Source organism: Periplaneta americana, chromosome 10, assembly GCF_040183065.1.
Source record: "Periplaneta americana isolate PAMFEO1 chromosome 10, P.americana_PAMFEO1_priV1, whole genome shotgun sequence".
In the NCBI taxonomy this organism is placed as follows: Eukaryota; Metazoa; Arthropoda; class Insecta; order Blattodea; family Blattidae; genus Periplaneta; species Periplaneta americana.
This window is the reverse complement of record NC_091126.1, coordinates 181,436,934-181,461,259: the sequence shown is the minus strand read 5'-3', so window position 1 is coordinate 181,461,259 and position 24,326 is coordinate 181,436,934. Positions and strand designations below refer to the sequence as shown.

General features: G+C 34.1%; 1 protein-coding gene across 4 annotated transcripts in view; it reads left to right on the top strand.

Annotated features, from left to right (window-relative positions):
• The first annotated feature begins 5,088 nt into the window (after positions 1-5,088).
• Positions 5,089-24,326, top strand: part of LOC138708219 (PP2C-like domain-containing protein CG9801) — a 131,704-nt gene continuing 112,466 nt past the window's right edge. Inside the window, exons 1-2 of one of the 4 annotated variants that reach the window (XM_069838548.1) lie at positions 5,089-5,205; positions 5,354-5,487. In XM_069838548.1, coding sequence (XP_069694649.1) covers positions 5,185-5,205; positions 5,354-5,487 — 155 coding nt within the window. In that variant the 5' untranslated portion in view covers positions 5,089-5,184. Of the gene's footprint in view, positions 5,237-5,353; positions 5,488-18,452; positions 18,619-24,326 lie in introns of those variants that run through there. The other 3 variants (XM_069838552.1, XM_069838549.1, XM_069838550.1) reach the window with 3 other exon arrangements.

The window sequence follows — 24,326 nt, the reverse complement described above, 5'->3', positions numbered from 1 at the left end:
CATTACACTCACACACGGTCGACTATAGTAGACCAGTAATCACTCTGAACATGACCACAATAGATTTTCGTGGTTAATCAGGAATGGATTTTAAATCTTGTAGTAAATTATTCCATCTTGAATTTTGATGTTCACTTGGAGAATTAGTGTGGTAATTGCTGGTAATTTTCCTTTTGATAACTCGTTTTATGCACTCATATGAAAAACTGAAGTTCTTCTTTACGTTTTTTTCTAGTTCCTTTCTTGGCCAACATATCAGCTTTCTCATTACCATTATATTCCACGATGGGATGGGATTCATTTGAGAACTAAGATTCTATTTAAATTTTGAATGTACTTTAACATACAGTGAATTTCCTTAATATTTCTTGATATAGCAAAAGTAGTTGTACTAGCTGCCTGGATTGCAGCTTTGGAATCAGATAAGAGAAATATATTTTTGCATTTCAGTAACCAAGGAAAAAAAAAATTGGAGAGAGGCATAGATAGCTTCAAGTTCATCATCAAAATTTGTTGTAATGGATATAGAAATTACACATAAGATTTAAAAAATGCTAATAATAAAGACATGACTCCTTGTAAGTTATTTTTTGCGACTTTTCATAAATTGACATTAGCCTACTGAAGTCTGAAGAAGGTGGCCTAGTCTTAGGATAAGTGGATAAACCCATTAAATCTGGCTGGAAAACAACGTAGGTCTAGGATCTACATAAGGTAAAATGTATTTTTTTTATGTTTAATATTGGTCGACCAGCAAACTTGCTATACAGACCACTGTTAAATGATGGAATATTACATGCAGAATATCATGTTGAGGTTGACTCTAAAGGCTCCCCTAATTAATTTAAATTAATTAATTAAACATTTTTGTGAATTATGTGAACAAAAATATGATGATTTTCTGTGTTAAATTTATGAAGAGTCGTCAGTATCACTAAGAAGGGTGTCTTGAAGGAGTTTCCTTTTAAGTCGAGATGGCTGACAAGATCTTGCTCCAATGTTATATGTCACAGCTCCAGGAACGCCAGGAAGTTTGTTGAAGAAAGATTTTGACATTGAATGGATGTACTGTTCTAGTGGAAGAATTCCCAATTCTTGATGTAGTTGTTGATTTCTTACAAACCAGGGGGCATTTGTTGCAGTACGCAGGAACTTGTTCTGGAGAACTTGTAGGCGATGCATGTGTGTCTTATTTGCAGTCCCCCACACTGGCGCTGCATAAGTTAAAAGAGGTCGTACAAGCGAGGTGTAGAGTAGCATTGAACAGTCCAATCCAATTTGTGAACGTCTATTAATCAAAGGGTATAATTTTCGAATTCTAGAAGAGGTTAGTGTGACAATGCGAGTTATATGGGCATTCCATGCAAGTTTCGTGTCTAATAATATTCCCAAATATTTGACAGCTTCTTGACTGGAGACCCATGTAACTTGTTCATTTAGAAGAACCAAAGGAGGTGGATTATGAATATGCCTTAAAGAGAAGATTTTAGCTTCTGTCTTGGTAATGTTGAGTAGTAATCTCCAGTCAGAGAACCATTTAGACAGCTCCTGTAAGGATGTCTGAAGAGTGCTGATTGCAGTATTTAGGTTACTATGAGAATAGAAGAGAACTGTATCGTCAGCATACATAGCTATGTGTGACGGTTGTAAACATGTAATGTCCTATGTGAAGATATTGAAGAGAAGTGGTGACAGTATAGATCCTTGTGGTACTCCGGCTAAAACTGGACGAAGCGTTGATTTAATGCCATCTATACGTACTAAGAACTGACGCTCAGATAAAAAACTTTTCACGATGCGTGTGAGATAGTCAGGAAAACCAATTCTATATAATTTTAGCATTAGACCATCATGCCAAACAGGATCAAATGCTTGGGCAATATCCAGAAACACAGTGGCAGTATACTGTTTTTCTTCAAAGCCTTTTATAATGGATTCAGTGACTCTTTGCAGTTGGTGTGTTGTGGAATGTTTTGGACGAAAGCCAAACTGAAAATCTGGTATTATCTTGTTTTGGAACGTAAATTTACAAATGCGATGTTGAATAACCTTCTCAAACAAGTAAAATGTATTTAATTTACACGCTTATGACCTGTGTATGAGTTTAGTAAATAATGTAATGACATTTTGTTTATAAAGAATGCAAAACTATAACGTGCGAAATAAGAAGAAAAAATGACACGGCATAACAGTTATGAACACTTATTAATATACAGTATATTTATTATGAGTTGACATTATTCTAAATTGAAAAAAAAATAAATAAAAAGAAAACTGTAATTGAAAATGTATGTATAAGCTAATTCGTAACATTTTATATTTTAATTGTTCAGTTATAATAGTGAGTATGACAGCAGTATAACTGACAACAGCAGACGACACAGTGTTGCCAAGTTGAACATTCCGACCACAGTCTAATACTTAGTATTAGACTGTGTCTGAACTAAGCGCGCACCTTTGTAAAAATTCTTCAGCTTACAATGTTGTATAACGGAGGTAAGAAGTACAAAAAAAAAAACGAAGAAAAAACATGCCTGTTGTGTGTGCTGCATATAACTGCAATGTCAAAAGGAAAAAGACAACTGATATATCATATTTCATGTAAATTTTATGAAGTTAAGTCCATAGTTTTGTTAATTAGCAGCATTTTTTTCAAGTATAAATGTGTAACAACGCCCGGCATAAACAAAATAAATGGTTCACTGGTAATGTACTTAAACTAAATACGGATAACACCAATACAATTCCGTTTCAGACCCAGTGAAAAACAAATAGCAATACAATATTAAAAGTGTATTTCGACACCGGCATCCTTTATTTCTGCTCCTTCTGTCCTTACTGCTTATACAAGAAGACGATAAGCTGTAGCTTATAAGAAGTAGGCTTATTTCGAAGACAAACGATTAATAAAATAAATGGTTCACTAGCAGTAAAGTTAAACTAAATACGGATAAAACCGCTACAATTCCGTTTCAAACCTAGTAATAGCAATCAAATATTAAAATTGTATTTCGACACTCGCATCCAAAATAACGCAAAACTCTGGGGTAGGTCGTATTGTTGTTAGTATTTTGACTGGAAGGACATGACAGAACATAATTGAGCACCCACGTGCAATAATGGGGCAAGTATGAATATATTTCGTAAATACTTACCCCATTATTGTACGTGGGTGCTCAATTATACACTAATAATTATCTGTGATGCCACAGCCCTTGAAAGGCTCAGACAGACCAGCCGGCTGTTGGCCTCACGTTCACATTTCGATAATAATTATACTTTACTGTAACAAAAAAAAAGACTGAAAGCGTGTTTTGTCATGTTTCACCCACGTTACAAGCTTGGAGGTAAAGGTTGTTTACTACAGATAGGGCCTACTTTCATTCTATATCTTATGGTATAGTAAATAGTTTTGCAACGTGTAGAGACTGGGAAAACAATTTAATAAAATCATCCGAATCATACTCGTTCATTTTATAGGCAATCTTGCAGGTCGCATTTAAAAGAACCTAGGAATATTAACATTTTCTTCAGTATATTTGCTAGGACTTCTTGTCATACTACATGACAATTTTGCTTAGGTTATTCTTTTAAGCATTCCTTCTAGGAATAGCTCAAGTGTTTTAAATTTAGCGTACATAAGTTTAGATTAAGTTCCTAGCACGTATTTGACGAAATACTAGGTTTTTCCACTTCAGTTTAACTGATTTATGCAAACGAAATTAAGACAGCTGACTATTCTAATGTCAGTTATCACCACGCCACTTTGTTTTGGGCGTATAAGTTCATTACCGACGGTCGCTCAATTTTCTTCAAACATGGCGCCGCAATGACCACTCTATATCTTTCTCTTTCTAACTGGTTGATCGTCGCTCCAACGTGTACTTAAGCTACGGTTTGGCTACGGCGATCTTCGCCGACGATCATCGCTGGCGTTCTTCGCTGGGATTCTGTTCCGTTGATATGAATGTGCCTGGTTTCTTTACGGCGATGAACGTCAACGAACGTCGTTGGGCTCGACGAACTTCGTCGGCGTTTGCCTTGGAGGCAAAAACCTGGCGATGATCGCCGAGAAACCAATTGTAAAATTACAATAGGTCATGAATTAAATCATTTAATAACATGTGATTTATACATCATACATTCCATAATGGCGGTAAAACAGAAATCTTTCTGCAATTTCTCCGCTAATGAAGACGAGATATTAATTAATTAAACACAAATTCCTGTTCGACATGAGCCAAAAAGAAGAACCAACGTAAACAATAACAAATTTATATTTTGTAACAACCAGAACTGTTAATACAATTGAGTAAAGTGATTCATAATTGAAGGACACACACACGATGCGGCAGATTTAGCTACTGAAGCAAAAGTTTCAGTATGAAATAGTAAGTGAAGTGGAATTCCGAGCAAAGGAGAGAAGTGCAACAACCTCCTCACATTATTTTTTTTATTTGTAACATTATTTCCTAAATAAATGCTCCTAAATGAAAAAATAACATTGTAAAAAGTAAAAATAAAGTGTTTATATCATTGGTTTTTACCTTAAAGTTATGCTTATCTTTCAGCTGGGCTTATTGGTTTGTGAATATATGTTGTGGGTAAATTTAAAATATAATTTTCAATTGAACTTAAAACAAAATGAAATTGTTGGGGTGAAAGTCTGAAATATTCCTTAAAATTGGTGAGTTCATTTTCAAGATGTCTTAATATCAGTGAATTAAAAGACCCCTCTGTATATCTATTTCTAAAGATGACATTAACTACTTTAAAGATGCGTACTTGTTTTTCAAGGCAAAACTTATATTATAACGTTATCATATTGTCATCCACATATCAGCTGATCAGACATGGTCAACTATATACGATCAGAGCGAGAAATGTATTTACCTCGCGCAAGGTGAGCGAGAAACTCATTGTAGTGTGTGACGTTCCTTTTAAAACAATGCTTTCGTTTTCACGCATTTCTCGTCGCACATTTCTCATTACACATTTCGGGGTATAGTGTGTAACCGGCCTTACTACGTATCGAGCTCCGTGACTGTACAAACTAGACTGTGCCTTAATAGTACCATGTACTCCTACTAGGTGGCTAGCAATAAGTGGTATTACCGATGAGTACATATATAGTTTTAAAATTTGTAATCTAGTTAAACAAGATGAACAGACGTTAGTTTGCGAATGCAACCTACGCGAACTCAGGTAGAAAAGCGAGGAGAGAAAAAATGGGGTTGTATGTTGTATTGTCAAAGACATTCCTTCAGTTCATTATCGATTAATTACTCGACTAGTCTTGCGATTACTGTCAAAGTAATGAAAATGTTGTATTGATGATATATGTTTATTATAGATGATGCCTTCTTTACGCAAGAAGGTTGCGGGATTTATTCGTCAGCTTTCAGTGAACAATCAAAATGAAAATGTCGATCAAATAGACTCTTCAGGCCCGTCAACAGGCTGTTTCATACAAAGATACCTCAGCGGGTAAGTGAAATGCACTGTAGTTAAGACGTATTTACGGTTTGCTTGTCACTTTTATAAACATATAACTTAACGCTAAGCATGAAGCTGTGAATTGACCGTGAACCTAGAGTTGATTTTTAATTATTATTATTATTATTATTATTATTATTATTATTATTATGTAATTTGCTAGGAGACGTTGTATATAGACCACGTTTACACTAAACCTAACCTTAGTGTATACAACGTATACTAAAACCCTAAACTAACCTAACCTTTTTCTTAATCTGTGACAGGTTAGGTTAGTGTTTTAGTATACGTTGTATACACTAAGGTTAGGTTTAGTGTAAAAGTGGTATATATGCAACGACGTCTTCTAGCAAATTACCCTATGGTTACCGTGGTGATTTCATTTCACTGTGAAAAATTATTTCATTTACCACGTTTGCGTTCATTTTTTATCGGTAGGCCTACCGTACTTTAGAAAAAGTTTAACGTGTTGTGCGTGTATTAATGAGCCACTTTTAAGAGTAGTGTTGACAGAATAAAAAAAAAACTCTTTGGTTCACAACTTAATTTCTAACTACTACAGTAGGCTGCTTCTACCACCACTTCTTTTAATACAATTTTCCCGGAATTATTACCCTCATTTTTGTCGAAAACCACGGCGATCACTCGACGAATAGACTTCAAGAAACACGAAAAAGTTAATTTTCTCCTATAATTTGCTGTTGTATCGATTTCTTTACATCCCTGTTCTTGTCATCAGTCGTTTGGAGTAACTGTGTACCACTTCTATCATATTTTTACAGTACTTACCTAAAGTAGTGTCTATTGAAATTGATGTTTAAAAGTAAATTATTTAAGAAAACTGCTTATTTTTATAGTTTTTGACATAATAACCATAAAAAGTCGTTTTTAATAGGTGAAATTAGACATTTAATTATGGTACAAAGTTGCTGTTTGGAGCTGTGCGGTGTGGAGAGGTATTGATGAATGGAGCACCACTCTTCCTAGAACTGACCAGAGATAAGTTGTTATTAGTCTTACGATATTAAACAGATGACATCACTGTCAGCACATAATGTTTAATTATACTGTGGCTTAAAATATCAGCTAGTTTGAGACGAGCTCTGAATGGGTGTGTTGTATAATCTAAGTTGACACTGTTAGTTTATATTTTAAAAGTTGATCGAATGTTTTCACATTGGTTAGTTACAGTACTGTAGTACCGGTATGTCCATTATGTCGTTTTCTGCGAGCAAGAGTAGTGTTACACACGCATTACCCCACATTCCTACCAGGACTGATATCGTGAGCTCCCCACAGTACACAGCTATTTGGAGAAACTATGTGTTTTCCTATTAAATTAAATTCTCTATATTCCCCTTCAAATTCAAGGTAACTTTTGACCTTACAATAAGAAAATACTACATTAAATTTTATTTCATATGAATGTTTATTGAAAACGTATAATATTTACTATAGGAGTTGGTCTGGGTAGTGCAGTTGTTATAGCGCTGGCCTTCTGTGCTCTGGCCCAGGTCGATGGCATTTAAGTGTGTGACAGGCTCATGTCACTACATTTACTGGCATGTAAAAGTACTCCTGTGGGAGAAAATTCTAGTACACCGGCGATGCTGATATAACCTCGGCAGTTGCGAGCTTCATTAAATAAATCGTAATTTAATTTAACCATAGGCTTACAATAAAATATACTAGCGCTACAAAAGAAAATATAAACAATTTTTATGTGTTTATTGCCTATATATATGTTTGATATAAGTTACTTTTAACTTGCTAATCAAATTCTGCACAATCTTAACATAATAAGTTCATACGTGCCTCTTTTATTTACCAACTTATTAACTTTCTTTATTACTTCAAAGTGGTCAGGCCACATACAATATATTCCATTCTTAGCTTTACAATGGACTTTGTATCTGCAGATGGGACCATGCAATTCAGTATCATTGACTGTAAGCCTACCAGGGAACAGTGATCCTTTACATAAGACTATTACAAAGTCGTCATAGCACAGAGCATCAACATTCTCGGTGAAATCATATTTGGCCTCTCAAAATTATTTCTGTGCTTATTTTTCAATTTATTCACTAGGATGGAATACAAACGTGCAGTTTCTCGTTGACCAAGTTTTTTAATGTTTATATCATTCAGTGCCTGTTGTAGCATTTCACTGGAATACCTTGCCTTTATTGCTTACTGTCTTCTCTCTGAAGAAACCATTTGACCTCTTGCCATCTAGGCTATATTCTATAATAAAAGAATCCCCTAGTAGTTATATTTTGTATTAATTTTATGTGATAATTGTTTCATGTTATTCAATAAATTAATTATGCTTATTTGTAATCAGATATAAATGCTTATAATAGAATCAGTGTTGTCAAGCAAGCTTGTAGTGGCACAAAGTAACCCTGAAATCGAACCAAAACAACACTGTCGGACTATTTTTATAATATATAAGACATAGGATTATATATGTCACGAGGTTATTATTGTATTTTCAAGAAGAGAGGATAAGTATTAACATTTGCAGTAATTGTAATGCTAAGATAAAATTATAGCCTATACTCGCAATATAAGTTGAAAATCGTTCATGGACCAGCTACTATAAACAGAATGTACTGCCCATGTCTCATTTCCTGAGCCGAGATCTCCGTAGTGCTTACAACCATGCTCAGACCGTCACGGTAATTGCAGCTTGTGGCACGGTAGCATAGTACATGTGCTGAAAGCATCCTAGGTCGCCTATGCCATTCCAGGGGTCTGAACTGTTTATAATACTAGAGATGCTAATCACGATTACCACTATCGCTATTATCTCTGATGGTGATTTCCAAAAATGTGTGTACACACTAGGTCACTCTTTATTCAATATGGACAACTGCTGAATTACCATAGAAGAGCGTTTCTCAAAGTATATTGCCAGGGTTTCGTGAACCCTACACGGTTTTAAATGTTACTTTATACTTAGTGGTGACTATAAAAATATATAAAAGTTACGAAAATATGAATCAATAATAATATGAAACATCACCGATGATGATGATGATGATAAATAAAACGGAAAATAATACCTATCACTTTCTTCACTGGATTCTCTGCGTATGTGTCCATTAAAACAATATCCTGGAACAGACAAAATGCAGAAGTAGAAATGAGACTACAACTTTCCACCATAAAACCACAGTCTACTATATACAGTCGCGTAGCTTGAGGTGACTTTTTGCAAATCTCATGATAAAGCGCTCCAAGCGGTTAGCAACTAAAAACAATAGACTGTCCACGGTCGACTTTGGATTTAGAGTGGACTGAGTCGTATTTCCATCGAGTGCTAGGTATGTCGTTGCGTATTTCGCATTGATGCTCATGAAAAAAAATCCTAACGTCTATTTCTTATTTTACTTCTAGATGCAAAAAGTGGTTAATAAACAGCAGGAGGGAAGATCTAATGACAAAGAATGAAGCATATCTGTATAATAATATAAAGTTTTGCTCTCTTCATTTCGAAAACACACAATTTATGAATGAAAACAAAAATTAATTAATCTGGAATGCAGTTCCAACTTTATTTGATGTTTCAAATAAACCTGTTCTGTTATTACCTGCAGCTGAGAAACAAAAGCTTTGCGCTAATTCTATGTCTGTATCAGCTGATTCCTTGAAAAATTGTATATTTTCAGACAACTTTGGCCTACTTTTTTTTTCAAAGGATATGTTTGTAATTATAGCTGTTAATTTTGTTGTTTTTTTTTATTTGTTACTTTACTAGAGACGTAGAAAAAGTAAGTCTGTTACAATAAAATTTATTGATCACGTTTTATTTCCAATTCTGGTGTGATTATTATTGCTTAACCTCATCCCACTTTGTTAACTACGTAAGCCTACACTACAAGTACCGGTACACATAAGTTACTCCCATTAATTCATATTTCCATTATTATTGTTATTATGTTATTGCTGTAAAGGGAAATGCAAATTAATATTTATTGGTTTCATAGTTCATTATCGCTATAATCTTGAATGAGTGAAGCGATTATAGTAAATTTCAATTCGTTTTGCACAAACAAAAATAATATTAACCTATTTCTTGCAGGTATCTTCGAGTTTATGGTGGAATTTAATATACTTCATTAAAATAATAAATGAACTTTATCCATTTAATATTTCAATAATGGAAGGAAGGTGTTAATTTTTCCAAAAGAACACGACGAGAGTGTAACATATTTTGCCATCTGCTAGGAGAGATCTGTGATGATGAGGCGATAGTAGCGATCCTAGTGGTGGGCAACAACCCATGTTTGCATTTTTACTACATATTGAGCTTCGCGACTGTATATAGTAGACTGTGATAAAACCAGATTGCAGGCTTAAAAAGCAAACACATTCATCCTACTGAACAGAATTATTGAGATACTAGCTTTGACTTATCTATTAATTATTAAATACTAATGAAGTATTACAAGGATTTCGCGGTTACACAGGTTAAAAGTGATTTTGCGGTGGAAAAAGTTAGAGAAATGCTGCTATAGAGGAAAGAGTTTATGGGTGTGTACACACAACAACTGTGATCGCGATTAGGTCGATAATCTCTAGTAGAGACTGTAGTCTACCACTGGTATTAGTGTTTAGAATTGATAAGGACATAATTTATTTTGTGAGGGAATATCCTATACATTTGCTTGTCGATGGTTGATCCTGCTCCATAGCTAATGAAAGAAATACTGAAAAGACAGATGTGTTGAATGCATGATAGTACTTGTAGAACCTCCCACTCTCCCTCTTTGCGTCTCGCCCCGCAAAGAAACAGCTCAGGAAGAGAGACACGGGCAGTAATATTTAACCACATAGAGCCTTAAATATTCTTCAAGGATCTGACATAATAGATGGAAAAATGGTAAACCTCTATAAGTACTGGCTCTGACCTTTCGAAAAAAAAAATCCAAAACCCCCCCATTTTTGTCCCCAAAATTAAAATACTTAGAAAAATGAGTGGAAAGCGTTAAAATTTCGAGAAAGTTAAAAAAAAGAAAGAAAGAAAGAAATCTGAAAAATCCCAATTTTCGCAAGTAGATAAATTCAAAATACAAAAAATTCACACAAAAAAAAACTTTAGGCTATACACAACATCAAAACCACATTTCTGTTTATAATAACGATCAACTTAACATTCTTAAGCTAATATAATCTAACCTAACCTAAATCAATGACGAAACAGTTCGGTAAGTAACTACGATCACTAATAAAGATGTAGATACATTTCTCCCACTTCTGTGATAAAATAATTCAGATTTCCGGTCTGCCTTCAAACTTGAGCCACAATTTTCACATTCGTACTTGTCACACAAAACACGGACAAAACAAAAATCCACGCAACTCTTCTTCATCCTTACATAACCATATAAATTCCATAGCATGTATACCACAACTTTCACACAAATTACCATCACGAGGTCGACCTCGATGGTGCAGTTGGTAGAGTCTGGCCTTCTGTGCCCGAGGTTGTGGGTTCGATCCTGGCGTGTAAGTGTGCTTAAATGCGACAGGCTCATGTCAGTAGATTTATTGACATGTAAGTAGATTTACTGACATGTAAAAGAAGTCCTGCAATACAAAATTCCAGCACATCAATGATGCTGATATAACCTTGGCAGTTGGGAGCGTCGTTAAATTAAAAAAAATAATAATTTAACCTTCACGTAGAATTACACGCACCTTCCATCATCAGAATTAATGCCAAAGTGACAGAGAGAAAATGAAAACAATCGAATATCGAAATAATGTGACGTCATCAAATATCGACTTATACACGTCCAGCTTGAGACAGGATCTAGGGCGGAATTGTTAATAAAAACCTAAACGAACCAAACCTAATCTTCGTATGTGCAGAACATGAAGGAAACTGCTTGATTTGATCTGGAATGTACACACGAAAATAAATTCACGTTAAAATCATGCCATGCCAGCCCATGCACCACAGTGAAATGGTTCCTATCCTGTTATAAACATCAAACACAAAATCGCTGTCCACACTTCCAATCGGCCGATATCCGTAAGTATGTAAACATAATAAAATCAAAACTATAATTGTTTTCCGCTCACTTTTCTAAGTGTTTCCACATTAGGAATAATAAAAAAATTTAAAACATTAATTTCATAAAAAATAAAATCAGTACTTACAGATAATTACCTTGTTGGGTAGTCAACTGTTCGAAGACAGGTCTGAACCTCACAAGTGATAATAACATGGCACCACTTATGTGGCAAGTAGGCCAGGAAATAATGGGGTAGGGTGGCTAGTTTCCTTGCCCTCCTATGCATACATCACCTATTAGCTACATGTTACAGTATTAGTATGGGTATATATGTATATTCTCAAGTATCATCAAAATCATCCATTTGATCAATCTTATATTTCATTTAGGTGTTAGCTTAAGCATATATATATATATATATATATATATATATATATATATGTCCTTCTATGCCCCACGCACAGGAAGAAAAGAACAACTTAAATAATTGAAAATGACCCAAAATTGTAGCACATCACTCTAAAGACACGATGTGATCATTGTGAAATCTATGAAACCACGCAAATATCTTGGTTTCTTATTTGCGCCACTGATGATTTTCACATTTTTACACGATATTATAATGTAACCCAGAACTGTAACCATTTTGTTGCACTATGCGAAGAAGCACTTCTTTTTTTGGGCCGGGGTAAATCTATTTGTGTACCTATCTACCAAAAAACGTTTATGCAAAGTAGGCTATACGAAAAACCTGAATAATGATCCTCGATCTCACGTAAGCTCACTTAATTTATGTTTACAGATATATTAATACGCCTATGTATAAAATTATACATCCACTTTTTTTTTTAATTTCATTTATTATATTCCATAGATCTTACATTAGTAATGAAACTTTAAGACGTAGAACAAGACAAAATTTTACAAGATTACAATTACAATTAAAACTTTTACAATTTTTTTACAATATTTTAACATTCTTACAATTTTTTACAATTTTCTACAATTTTTTTAAATATTTTGGCGAGATGTGGTGAGATGAGGTGAGGCCCGAGGATTCGCCAAAAGTTTACCTGGCATTTGCCTTATGGTTGGGGAAAACCTCGGAAAAATCCCAACCAGGTAATCAGACCAAAGGGAGTGAAATGAAGTGAGGCCGAGGACTTGCCATAGACCGTCTGGTATCAATCTCACAGCTGGGGCAAACCAATCAATGAGACCAAATGGGGGATGCAACCCAAGCCCGAGCACAGCTCTGGATCAGCAGGTCAGCGAATCTGCCGACTGAGCTACATCGATGAGTAATTAACTAGAAGACTTAAATATAGGCCACTCTTACACTAAACCTGGAGTAATTTAAGCTTATTAATCAAATATGATTCTACCTTTTTTTTTATAGGTTCATCTATATGTGATTTCTATTTTATACATATTTCATTGTTATTTTCCATCTAAAGATTATTAAGAAGGATGAATATTACTCATGTCTCCTATCTTTCTTCATATAGTGTTTATGTGCCATGTTAATTTCCATTTGTTTTAATGAATTGCAACATAAGAAATTATTTTCTAACACAATCCATGCTATATTCACGTTGTTTTGAAATGGTTAATCGAAGATGCTTTGCTTATTGTTTATTACACGCACATTTGTATGCAATTTCTATTTTAGCCTATACGTTTTTTTTTCTATCCCAAGATCATTAAGAATGGTGAATATTGTTCATGCTTGTTTCCTGTATTTCTTAAAATAATGTTACGTGGCATGTTCGTTTTTTGGTCGTTATTTACGTAAACTATGATGCGCCAAAAATAAGAAATAATAATTTCGTACTCAATTCACATCCTATATTCATATTTGTTTTCCAGTGATTTATTAGAGAATGTACCGGTATTTAAAAGATTAATTTAGAAACATGTCACATAAATCATCCTTGTACCAAAAGAGAATGCTTCCCTGGACAGAATTATGGTATATTGCAGTGGTCGTCAACACTCGCTGAAATAGGTAACGGGTAAGAAATCTATTGGAATATGCACAGTCGTGTAGAAGGGAGAGGGAGAAAACATACCCGCCAGCAGCCACAGATATACGCTAGTGCATCTCTTATCCTCGGGTAAGAGACGCTAGCCCGAGGGTGCGCTGTGCTGATATAATGGATACAATATCAATTTAAGAAGCATATTAAAGGAATTATCCTTGCACTAAAATGTAGCCTATGCTACCTGGACAAAACTGATCGTATTTTAATAAAATTATTTAAATACGGTTGCATGTTAAATGAATTAGCCTTGAACCAAAAAGGAAGTTCTCTGGACCAAATGATCGTAGTTTAATTATTTCATTACTTCATAAATATACTATCAGAATTGTAGTACGCCATTCTAGGGACACTATGTCATCACTGCGAAAGCTGCTGTAAACCACCCAAAATATTTTATATATGAGATTATGTTAGGTTAGATTTAGGTGTGTAGCATTATGTGAGAGGTTAGATTAGATTAGGTGTATAGTATTATATGAAATGTTAGGTTAGGTTAGGTTAGGTGTGTAGCATTATATGAAAGTTTAGGTTAGGTTACATTAGGTGTGTAGCATTATATGAAAGGTTAGGTTACATTAGGTGTGTAGCATTATATGGAAGGATAGGTTAGATTAGATGTGTAGTATTATATGGGTTTAGGTTAGGTTAGATTTATGTGTGTAGCATTATATGAAAGGTTAGGTTAGATTAGGTGTGTAGCATTGTATGAGAAGTTAGGTTAGATTTTCTTAAAAATTAAATCTTTAAAGTGTTGAAAATATTAAAAAAGGTGTATACCTTATTAACAGACTGTACACTTTCGACATCGGTGTAGTGTTATCATCAACTACTGCGGCCCTAGCTCATCTTGATTTTCGTCAGTGGTGGGGATGTGCTCCTCTTGTGTTGGGGGTGTTTTGTGTGTTGTGTATTATTAGATCAAATAATGTATGTATGTTGACTTGTAATTGTGTATTAAGTATATGTTGTGTGTTTTTAGATTTCGTATGTTAAATTGTGAACGTTTTGGTGTGATATGTAGTAGGCTGTCTGTTTATTTTATTGTCAGGCCTTTAGTTGGGCTGGTACTCAGTGTTCAGTACTGGTGGTTATAGAATTGTCCAAAGACAGTCTTATTGTTGGTTTGGCGACACTGTTATCTGTTCTGTTATCTGTTTTGTTGCATTTATTCACATTATTAAATATGACATTCTTGTTGGGACACCCTATATATTCAGAAGCAAATTTTATTCCTAAGAAGATGCAGGGTCTTCATATTTTGCAGGAACATGCCGAGGTAAAAATAAACTGATATGAAAATTATAAGAATGCTCTACAACAAAGTTTGAGGGAAAAAAATCCGTGAACATAAACTAGTAAGTCACACATAGCTGCATCAGAAATAGTGGAATTAAGCAAAACGCAACATTTAGAACATGGAGTTATAACAGCTCGTGTTTTTAGAACAGCTCACAAAATTGCCAAATACCAGAGAACTTACACTGATATGCCACTTGACATAGGCTAGATCTCTAATCTCTTAACGTGCTCAATATGGGAAGATTTGTCTTGCATTAGCGCAGCATCTCATATTACTAAAAGGATCGTGAAACACAAACGGAAAATAAGTTTATTAAGAAATAAATTGGGGAAAGGAACTGACCACTCTAACCCATTTTCTCATGGCCTTGCTGCCTTATAAGTGGTGTCTTGTTGGTATCACTTGTGACATTCAGACGGTCTTCAGACAGTTGACTGAACAAACAATAATAGATGAATGTACGACACTAAGCAAAAAGCAGACACTAGTTGTGATTTTTAAATTTATGTTTTAGATCTGATTGAACTCTAGAGAGGAAAAGCTTCCAGTATTACCACTGCTCTTCTTGAAAAACTCAGTTTGTTCGGAATGAATGAAGAATATTTGAAAGAATATTTCATATGTGTTTCATGTGACAGTGCTTCAACAGTGATAGGCAGAAAGAGTGGTATAGGGGTAGAACTTACAAAACTATTTCCCTCTATCATGATCTGGCATTGCAGTAACCATAGACTAGAGTTAGCTGTTAATGATTCCATCAGAGAAGTCCCTGGAAATAAATTACTTTTAGATATTACAATCAGTCTCCTAAGAACCAAAGAGAACAACACCTGTGCAAAAAGTTTGGGGCAATGAATTTTGCATATTGGTAAAATTTTCATCAACTAAAAGAGCTCTGCAGGCTGTGTGGGAAAATTTTGAGAGTTTATATTGTAAATTTTATACTGAACAACAATAATGTAGTTTTATTCTTAACAATAACTCTTCACTTTCTACAATTTAATTCCACTCCCGTCAACAATGGGATTTGCTCTCCACACAGCAACACAGTATTCGTTATTACACTCCACAGACGACAATGACAATTTACTTGGATTATTGAGAACAACAATGAACTGTTAATTTTAACTAATGTTCACAAAGCACTATTTACAAATCAGAACTGTCAGTTCTCAGTTCACAGTTCTTCTAGCTCAGTCACTTGAGTTCACAGTATCTCGAACCACAGACCTTGGAGACAGTCCACTGAACTTCGAACTCAGGTCCCTCCAACTGCGGTCCACTGCACTCAAACTCAGGACTTCCGGCTCCACAGTTACGGACACAACTCAAGTCGAACTTCGATCTCGAAGCTGGCTTCACTGCTACACAAGACTGGCTGCTGTCCACTGACTGTAACAACACTGACTTACTGACTGACTAAAGTTCACTTGCGTCTTCTCTTTTATAACCAAACCATAGTTTCTGGAGAGTTCGCAATCTCGAATAATCGACAGGTGCCTAGAAGATTTCCACGGATGTCAGGATGGCATTCTCGAATAATCTGGATATCTCCCCTCTCTGCCGCTGTCGCTCTCTCTCCTCTCCCCCCTCCTTTCTACACCACAGCACATGCCACAGGAAGCAGATGCGCGCACAACCTGCCTGTCACGGCCACCTTGCACTTCCTTCTGGTGGTCGTGAGATCAAATCTCACGTGGCTGTCACAATATTTACATTTTGAAAAGGCTCAGAATAAATGAAGCTTCAAACACTATTTCCATTAAACATTCTACACCAATAGAAATAATTAACTCGGTGTATCAGTTTTCAATAAAAACGAGATTGCTAATAATTTTAATGGTCATTTTACGAAAATAGATCCTGAAATTGTAAATCATTTACAAAACTATGTTCCAGATACTAAAACTACAAACTTTAACCGATCACTATCCCCTACCTCAATGTTAATGTTTCCAATTATGGAAAATTAATCAAGTTCTAACTTATTGATAAATTAAAAACTAATGGGTCATTCCAGTAAAAGTGAGCCACATGGGGGAATTTTCAATACATTCAAAAGTATTACTTCTGATATATCAAATTAAAGCTGAAAGTCCATAGTTAATGATGAAATTAATAACTTACCTTTAATTGTTATTGACTCTGCCTGGAAGGCCATCAAAATTCTTAGTTCCTACTGCAGCAATTGGGGAAGTTTTTTGTGTTGGTAATAGATCTAATTTTCCCTCTAATTTTTCACTGTCAGATCAGATGTTACCCTCCATATTTGTTGCATATATTCTTATGAAGAAGTGTAGTCCATGAAACAACATTTCAGAGGTAAGTTAAGTGTGTAAAAATTACTGAAATCTGAAGAAAATATAATGTTCAACCTGTAACAGAAAAAGTGGAAAAGTTTTTTTTACAAACAAATGTTCAGACTAAGAAAGTTCAAATTACATACTTTAATACTTCACACCAACCCTAACCTAGGCCATATATAATAGTTATTTAAATAAGTTTCATTACATAGTGAAAACATGTTACGGGTCAGACATATATGATATGCCTATAATACTATGTATCATTGGATCTTTAATTTGCTATGAGATAAAGTAACATTATTATTATTTTTTATATCATATGAGTTCAAACAAGAGAGTAGCTGAGTTTTGAAGGAAGTTGAAGGATAACCAATCAAAATATCTAGAACATTTGTCAAAGGAATTCCAAAGAGATGCTAAAAAACGAGAAAATGTGAGAAATTTGAGTGCCACAAATAAAAATCTTAAACAGAAATTTAGAAAAAAGTGGGCCGAACAAAAGCAGAAGCAAAGACTATAAAATAGGAAAAACACAGTGCGTGAGACATCAGAAAAAATTGCTTATAGATGTCCACAAACAATGGGAAAGGCTTTGAACAAAGTAAAAAAAGCACTACCGAATAATCCTCACAAAAAATTGGCTGTGGTAAGAAAATTGATTTCATGTGAGATTCCCGAAGCAAAGAATTTGTTTTTCACAAGAAAATCTACTCCCAAGAAATGTAGCGAGCAAACTGAAAAGAAAATTTCTGACTTTTTGTTCAGAGATATCAGCCATCAACTGCCTGGAAAGAAAGATGTGATTTCTTTTATGGATCTGGTTAGTGGTGTAAATGTGCACAAACCTAAAGGAATAATGGTAATTGCCATTAAAGAAGCTTGGACTCCCTTCTTAGAAGAACATCCTACAGTTAGTGTGAAAAAGTCGAAATTTTTTTCTCTAACACTAGCACATGTCAAATATGCCACATAATGTGTGTGTATGTGTTTACATCATGCAAATATGGATTTTTTTACTGTCTGAGACATGTAAAGCTGTTTCTTATAAGAGCAACATTCCCAAAAATGGCACAGAACTTGTCACATCATTGACATGTTATTCTGAGAATTCTGCATGTATGAATGGAGCAATTGATAATTGTGAAAATAAAGCTGGATTAACGTATCCAAATCTGTTTGATAAAAGTGAATATAATGAACCAGCAGTTTTGAAACGGTGGCAGAAAACTGATGGTTTCTTGTCTGTTGCAGAAACAAAGACAACAGTAGAGCAGTTGATTGTGGAAACAACAAAACATATTGAGCATTACAAAAAGCATGTATTTTTCAAGCATTGCCAGAGTGCTTACTTTGAAAAAAGTAAAAATTCTGTTGGTTTGTCTGGTGATGAAGCTGTTGTTCAGTGGGACTTTGCTGAAAATGCTGCAATCATACAACTACACGAGGTACAAAGTGTCCATTGGAAACATAAACAATGTACTAATTTTACTGCTGTTGTCTGACTTCCAGGAAACTCTACAAGATGTTATGCTGCTGTAAGTGATGAACTTAATCATGGAAAAGTGTCAGTCTGGGTATTTATTGGTGCTATTATCAGGGAACTAAAATCTGAAGTGCCTCATTTATCAAAACTTAAAATATTTACCAGTGGGTGTGTGGTGCAGTTTAAAAACAAGTTCACATTGTCTAATCTGCTATTTTTGAGAAGGACTTCACTGTAAAGGCAGAATGAACCTTTTTTTGCTTCCGACCACGGAAAGGGTGCAGTAGATGGCGTTGGTGGAAGAGTGAAACATAGTGTATGGCTTGCAGAGAAAAGTAGAAAAATCAGTATTGCTACTTCAGAGGAGTTCTACAACTGTGCAAAAGAAATTAATCCTGTCATTAAAATGAAATATATTAATGCTGCTGAAATTGAAGTTAGATGGGAATCAGCCTGCATTTGCAAAGCCTGCAGTACTTCGCCACTGCAGAGAAAAGTGTCACTTTAGTTGTGGATCAAACCTCTATGGCAACGACAGAAGCTGTTGCTGTCATTCTTCCATCAAGCAATGAGCAGTATTCAGTTTTAGAAACAAAACCAACCAATGTGAAAAATAGAGATTTTGTGTTTATTCATTTAAGAGGTAGTGTAAAAGGTAGTAAAGTGGAAAATTATTATGCTACTGTATTAGATACAGGAGAATCTTGTTCACTTACATTATATGCATCCTAGCGGGTCAAATTATTGGATTTGGCCAGAAGAAAATTATGAATCTTTTGAGACAGTTTCTAGCATTTTGAAGGTGATTCTGCTCCCAACAATTTTTAATAATAGAGGACTCTTTTCTTTTAAAAAGTAATGTCTGAACTCAGAATTTCAATGTTACTTGAGTTATGTAATGTTTTCTTCTTCTAGTTCTATCAAATAGATATAAGTACTGAAAATCTTGAGTTGTGCTGTATTTGTTTTGTGTACAATAGCTTACGTAACTTAGGCTACTGTTTTGTTCATAATGTTTGTCAATTACAATTTGTTAATTCCATGGAAAATTGGTCTTTACATAAAATATTTCTGCTCTAAATTAAGTTTAATGGAATTATTTTGTACAATGTCTAACCCATAACAAATCTGTCCAACCCATAACATATGTTTAAAAAATCATATAAAAAAGGGCAAAGTAATTTAGAATCATTCTGAAAGCAGTTATAGCTTTCCCATACTTTCTTGTAACAGCAAAAAAAAATACATATAATGTCAAGGAAACTAGATTCACAGAGTTTTTAAATGTAGTTTAGCAAATGTTTGTATACCTATTTTTGCAAGTCTCACCTGTAACAGTCATATAAAATATTTTTTTACCCTGATGCCATTAAGATAGAGGGCTGAATATTTAAAGGAATTATTACCTACTTGAACAGTATTATTTGCAATATTCAGATGTTTTGAAGTTCATATGGGAATGAAGCTACAGTACTAAAAGTTATGCCTAAAGTCCACCCTGTAACACTGGAATGATCCTAATGTTCCTCCCGGTAATGATGGTATAACCAGTTCTGTCTTACAGAAAAATAAAAATTATATATTAAAACCACTTTTATACCATGTGATCAAATGTTTTCGGCCTTTCCCAGCAGTCAGTTTGAATGAATGTCGTCACTAATGCAGAGTGAGTTTCTATGCACTGAGGTTTCGACGTCTCATTGATGAGTAACTTGGAGTTAGTCTTATGAATGGTAGGCGTACTGAACTGCGAGAGTTGTCTCTAACCTTGTTTACATTGGCAATGGACAAAGTGATTGGCGATATTGGTCATGTTAGTTCTTGAACTACCCACTTGGTCGCAAAGTACTCTCGAAGATGTTCATTCTCTCCCCCACACTGCCACCCTTCAAGGCATGGCTGACTATCAGTGACGTCATTCATTCAAATTGACTAGCGGGAAAGGCCGAAAATATTTTATCACACATATATAATTAATTTGTGTTTCATACAGGGTGTTTTTCCTGCAAAACTGAAAACTGCTATTCTAATTTCCTTATATAAGTCAGGAGATCAGACTAATTTAAACAATTATAGATCTATTTCTCTGTTGCCATCTCTTGCTAAACTAGGAGAAAGATGTATTTAAAGAAGGTTAGTAAACTATCTAGAAAAAAACAACATTTTGAGCGAATTTCAATTTGGATTCTGTATATCTAAAGGGACAAATGATGCTATTCTAGCTGTTACATGGAATATTATGAGAAAATTAGATATGGGAAATGTTTAAGAATATTCCTTGATTTAAAGAAAGCATTTGATGTAGTTAATCGTGATATCCTTCTTTAAAAATTAGAAAACATTGATATTAGAGGAGTTGTACTCAAACTTTTTCGTTCATATTTAGAAAATAGATATCAAAAAGTCAAAGTTGACAATTATATAAGCAAATATAAATTGATCGATATTGGAATACCAGAAGGTTCAGTATTAGGACTAATCTTATTTATTATATATATTAATAATTTGTTGAAAATTGATCTAAATAAATATGGTGGTAATATATTTGCTTTTGCAGATATTACTCTACTAACATTTAACGGGGAAAATTGTGATAAAACTTATTTAAATGCCAACAATGGAATTAACATAGTGAAAAATTGACTTGACTCTAATCTTCTGTCCTTAAATACTAATAAAATGACCTATATTCCATTTTCTTCAATAATGAAAGGTTTACCTCCACCTATGGATAATTATCACTTAATAATACATAATACTTTATGTAATGTATTAAAAAATAATTATTGTAATTGCCCACATCTAACACCTTCCACACAAGTTAAATATTTAGGAATTATAGATCAGCATTTACGTTGGGATAAACAAATTGATTTCATATGTACAAGAATAAGAAAGGCAATTTATAAATTTGTAATACTTCGCAATTTTATCACTAAGGAGACATTGAGAATAATATTTTTAGCTTTAGTACAATCATTAATACGGTATGGTATAATAAATTGAGGTGGAGTAGTATCATCTGTATTTCATCATCATCATCATCATCATCCACAGGGATTAGGCCTTTCCGTCCTCTCAAAGAAATTGATCTCTCCATCTCTTTGTAGGCCTTCCTCTGTCTCTCTTGCCTTTGGGTTTGTACTCTAGAATCTTTTTGGGAATATGGTATTCTGGCATTCTTTGTACGTGTTCATAATATTTTTCTTGGTATTCTTTTGTTTTATTATTTAAGTTGAATATGTTCAGTTCATCTCTTATCGTTTCATTATATTGTCTGTCTGTTCTTCTGTATCCAGCTACCGATCTCAAAAATCTCATTTCTGATACTTCTATTTTGTGTTTTTGGTTTTCTGTTAGGGTCCAGCATTCTGAGTCATACAAGAGAGATGGGACTGCCAAGACTTTGTAAAACTTCAAAATGGTTTCTTTCCTTGTTTTGTTTAATAGGGTTCTTTTAATCGTTCCACATATTTGATTAAAATTTTGTAATTTTCTTTGTTGATCTAATTCTCTTACGTTTCCAATTTCACAACCCAGGTATTTAAAATCTCTTACTTGCTCTACTATATTGTCGTTAATTAAAATTTTACATTGTACCTGTGTTTTCCCTTGGAAAGCTAAAATTTTTGTTTTTGTCGGAGATATTGTTAAATTATAGTTTGAGGCTGTGATTTGTAATTCATATATTAGTTTCTGAAGACCATCCTCTGAAGCAGCTATTACTAATTGATCATCTGCAAATAAGAGAGTTGTTAAAACTGTTTTGTGCAATTTCTTTGTTGATTCTATCCAGTCTTGTGTGACTTGGTCAATATATAAATTAAACAATGCGGACGACAGTGGACACCCTTGTCTTACTCCTAAGTTTGTTAAAATGTTTTCTTTACTTCTTCTTGTGCCACTTGTTATTTGTATTTTTGTTTCTGTGTAAAGGCTCTGAATAGCTCTTATGAGATGTAGTGGAAAACCTTTGCCCTTTAGTATATCCCATAATAGGTTCCTTTGTACATTATCAAAGGCTTTTACGTAATCTATAAAGCCAATATACATTGGAAGATTATATTCTCTTCTCTTTTCTACCATCTGGGAAATTGTAAATACACAATCTATACTCGAATGGCCTTTCCTGAAGCCATGCTGTTGTTCTAGTAATATATTTTCTGATATTGTGCTGAACCTTTTCGTTAAAATCTTCGCATATGCTTTGTACGAGGAATTCAGGAGGCTTATTCCTCTATAGTTCGAGCAGTTATTCCTATCTCCTTTTTTATGGAGTGGTATTATTAAGGCTTCTTTCCATTTATCCGGTATAAATCCATGTTTCCAACACATATTTATCAATTCTAAAAACTTGTCTAAAAATGTTTCATTTGCATATTTTAGTAATTCATCGTTTATTTCGTCTGTGCCTGGGGTTTTTCTGTTTCTAATTGTTTTTAGGACTTCTTTTAATTACTCTAAAGTAATGGGATCTATATCTGGATCATTCTCTTCTAAACTCCAAGGAGGATCGTTTTTATCTGTCCATAATTCAATATAGTATTGCTCCCAATCATTCAATGTTATTGGGTTCGTTTGGAGTGTGTCTTTTTCATTTTTGTTTAATAATTTCATAATTTTATATGCCTTTCGTTGTTGTCCATGTACATCATGTTCTATATCTGCTGTGTATTTCTCCCAGTGCTGTCTGTTTATTTTCCTTACCTCTCTTTTAACTATCGCACATTTTAGTTTGTAATTAGTTTTATCTCCTGTCGATTTAGTTTGTAAGTATTTTAGGTATGCTTGTTTCTTTTGATGTATTTTACTTCTATATCTTCGTTCCATACTTTAAGTCCTCTTTTCTGTCTTCTTTTTTTTCTTTTTTCTAAAACCTCTGTTGCTGTTTTATGTAAGATATTTTACAATTTGTTCCAGTTCTGATTTATGTTGTTTTTGAATTCTATATCTTCCATATATTGTTTCATTCCTTTACTATATAATTCCCGAATGCTCTCTTATCTAAATAAATTGACTTTATATGTTTCTGTGGGTTTTCCTTTTTCTTTTGTTCTTGTTCTCCAGCATCTTTTAAAGAGAACTAATTTTGAAACAAGGAGAAAATGATCTGAACCAACATCGCTTCCTCGAAATACTCGTGTGTCTTGTATTGAAGATACTAGTTTTCTATTGACAAGCACATAATCTATTATGCTTCGAAATCCTCGTTGAGACCAGGTAAATTTATGTATGTCTGGATGATTGAAATAGGAGTTCGTTATTCTCATTTCATTATGAGCACAGAAATCTTTTAGTGCTTTCCCATTTTGATTTTCAACTCTTTCTCCATGTGGCCCCATTATACCCTGTATTGGATTATTTCCAATCCGAGCATTATAGTCCCCGGCTATAATTAAGTAGTCGTTTTTATTTAGTTTTGATATGTATTCTTGTAGTTCAGAGTAGAATTCCTCTGTCTCTTTACGTCTACCTTCTTCAGGTGCATAAATGGAAATTATTGTGAAGTATCCTCGATGTATGTGAAGCCTCAAACTTACAATTCTTTCACTTACCCAGTTGTAACTTTGAATTCTATTCTTCAATGATTTCTTCACCATAAGGGCTACTCCAGCGCTTGCTCTTTTCTCCTGAGTTACTCCACTATAAATTAGTATATAATCTGTTAAT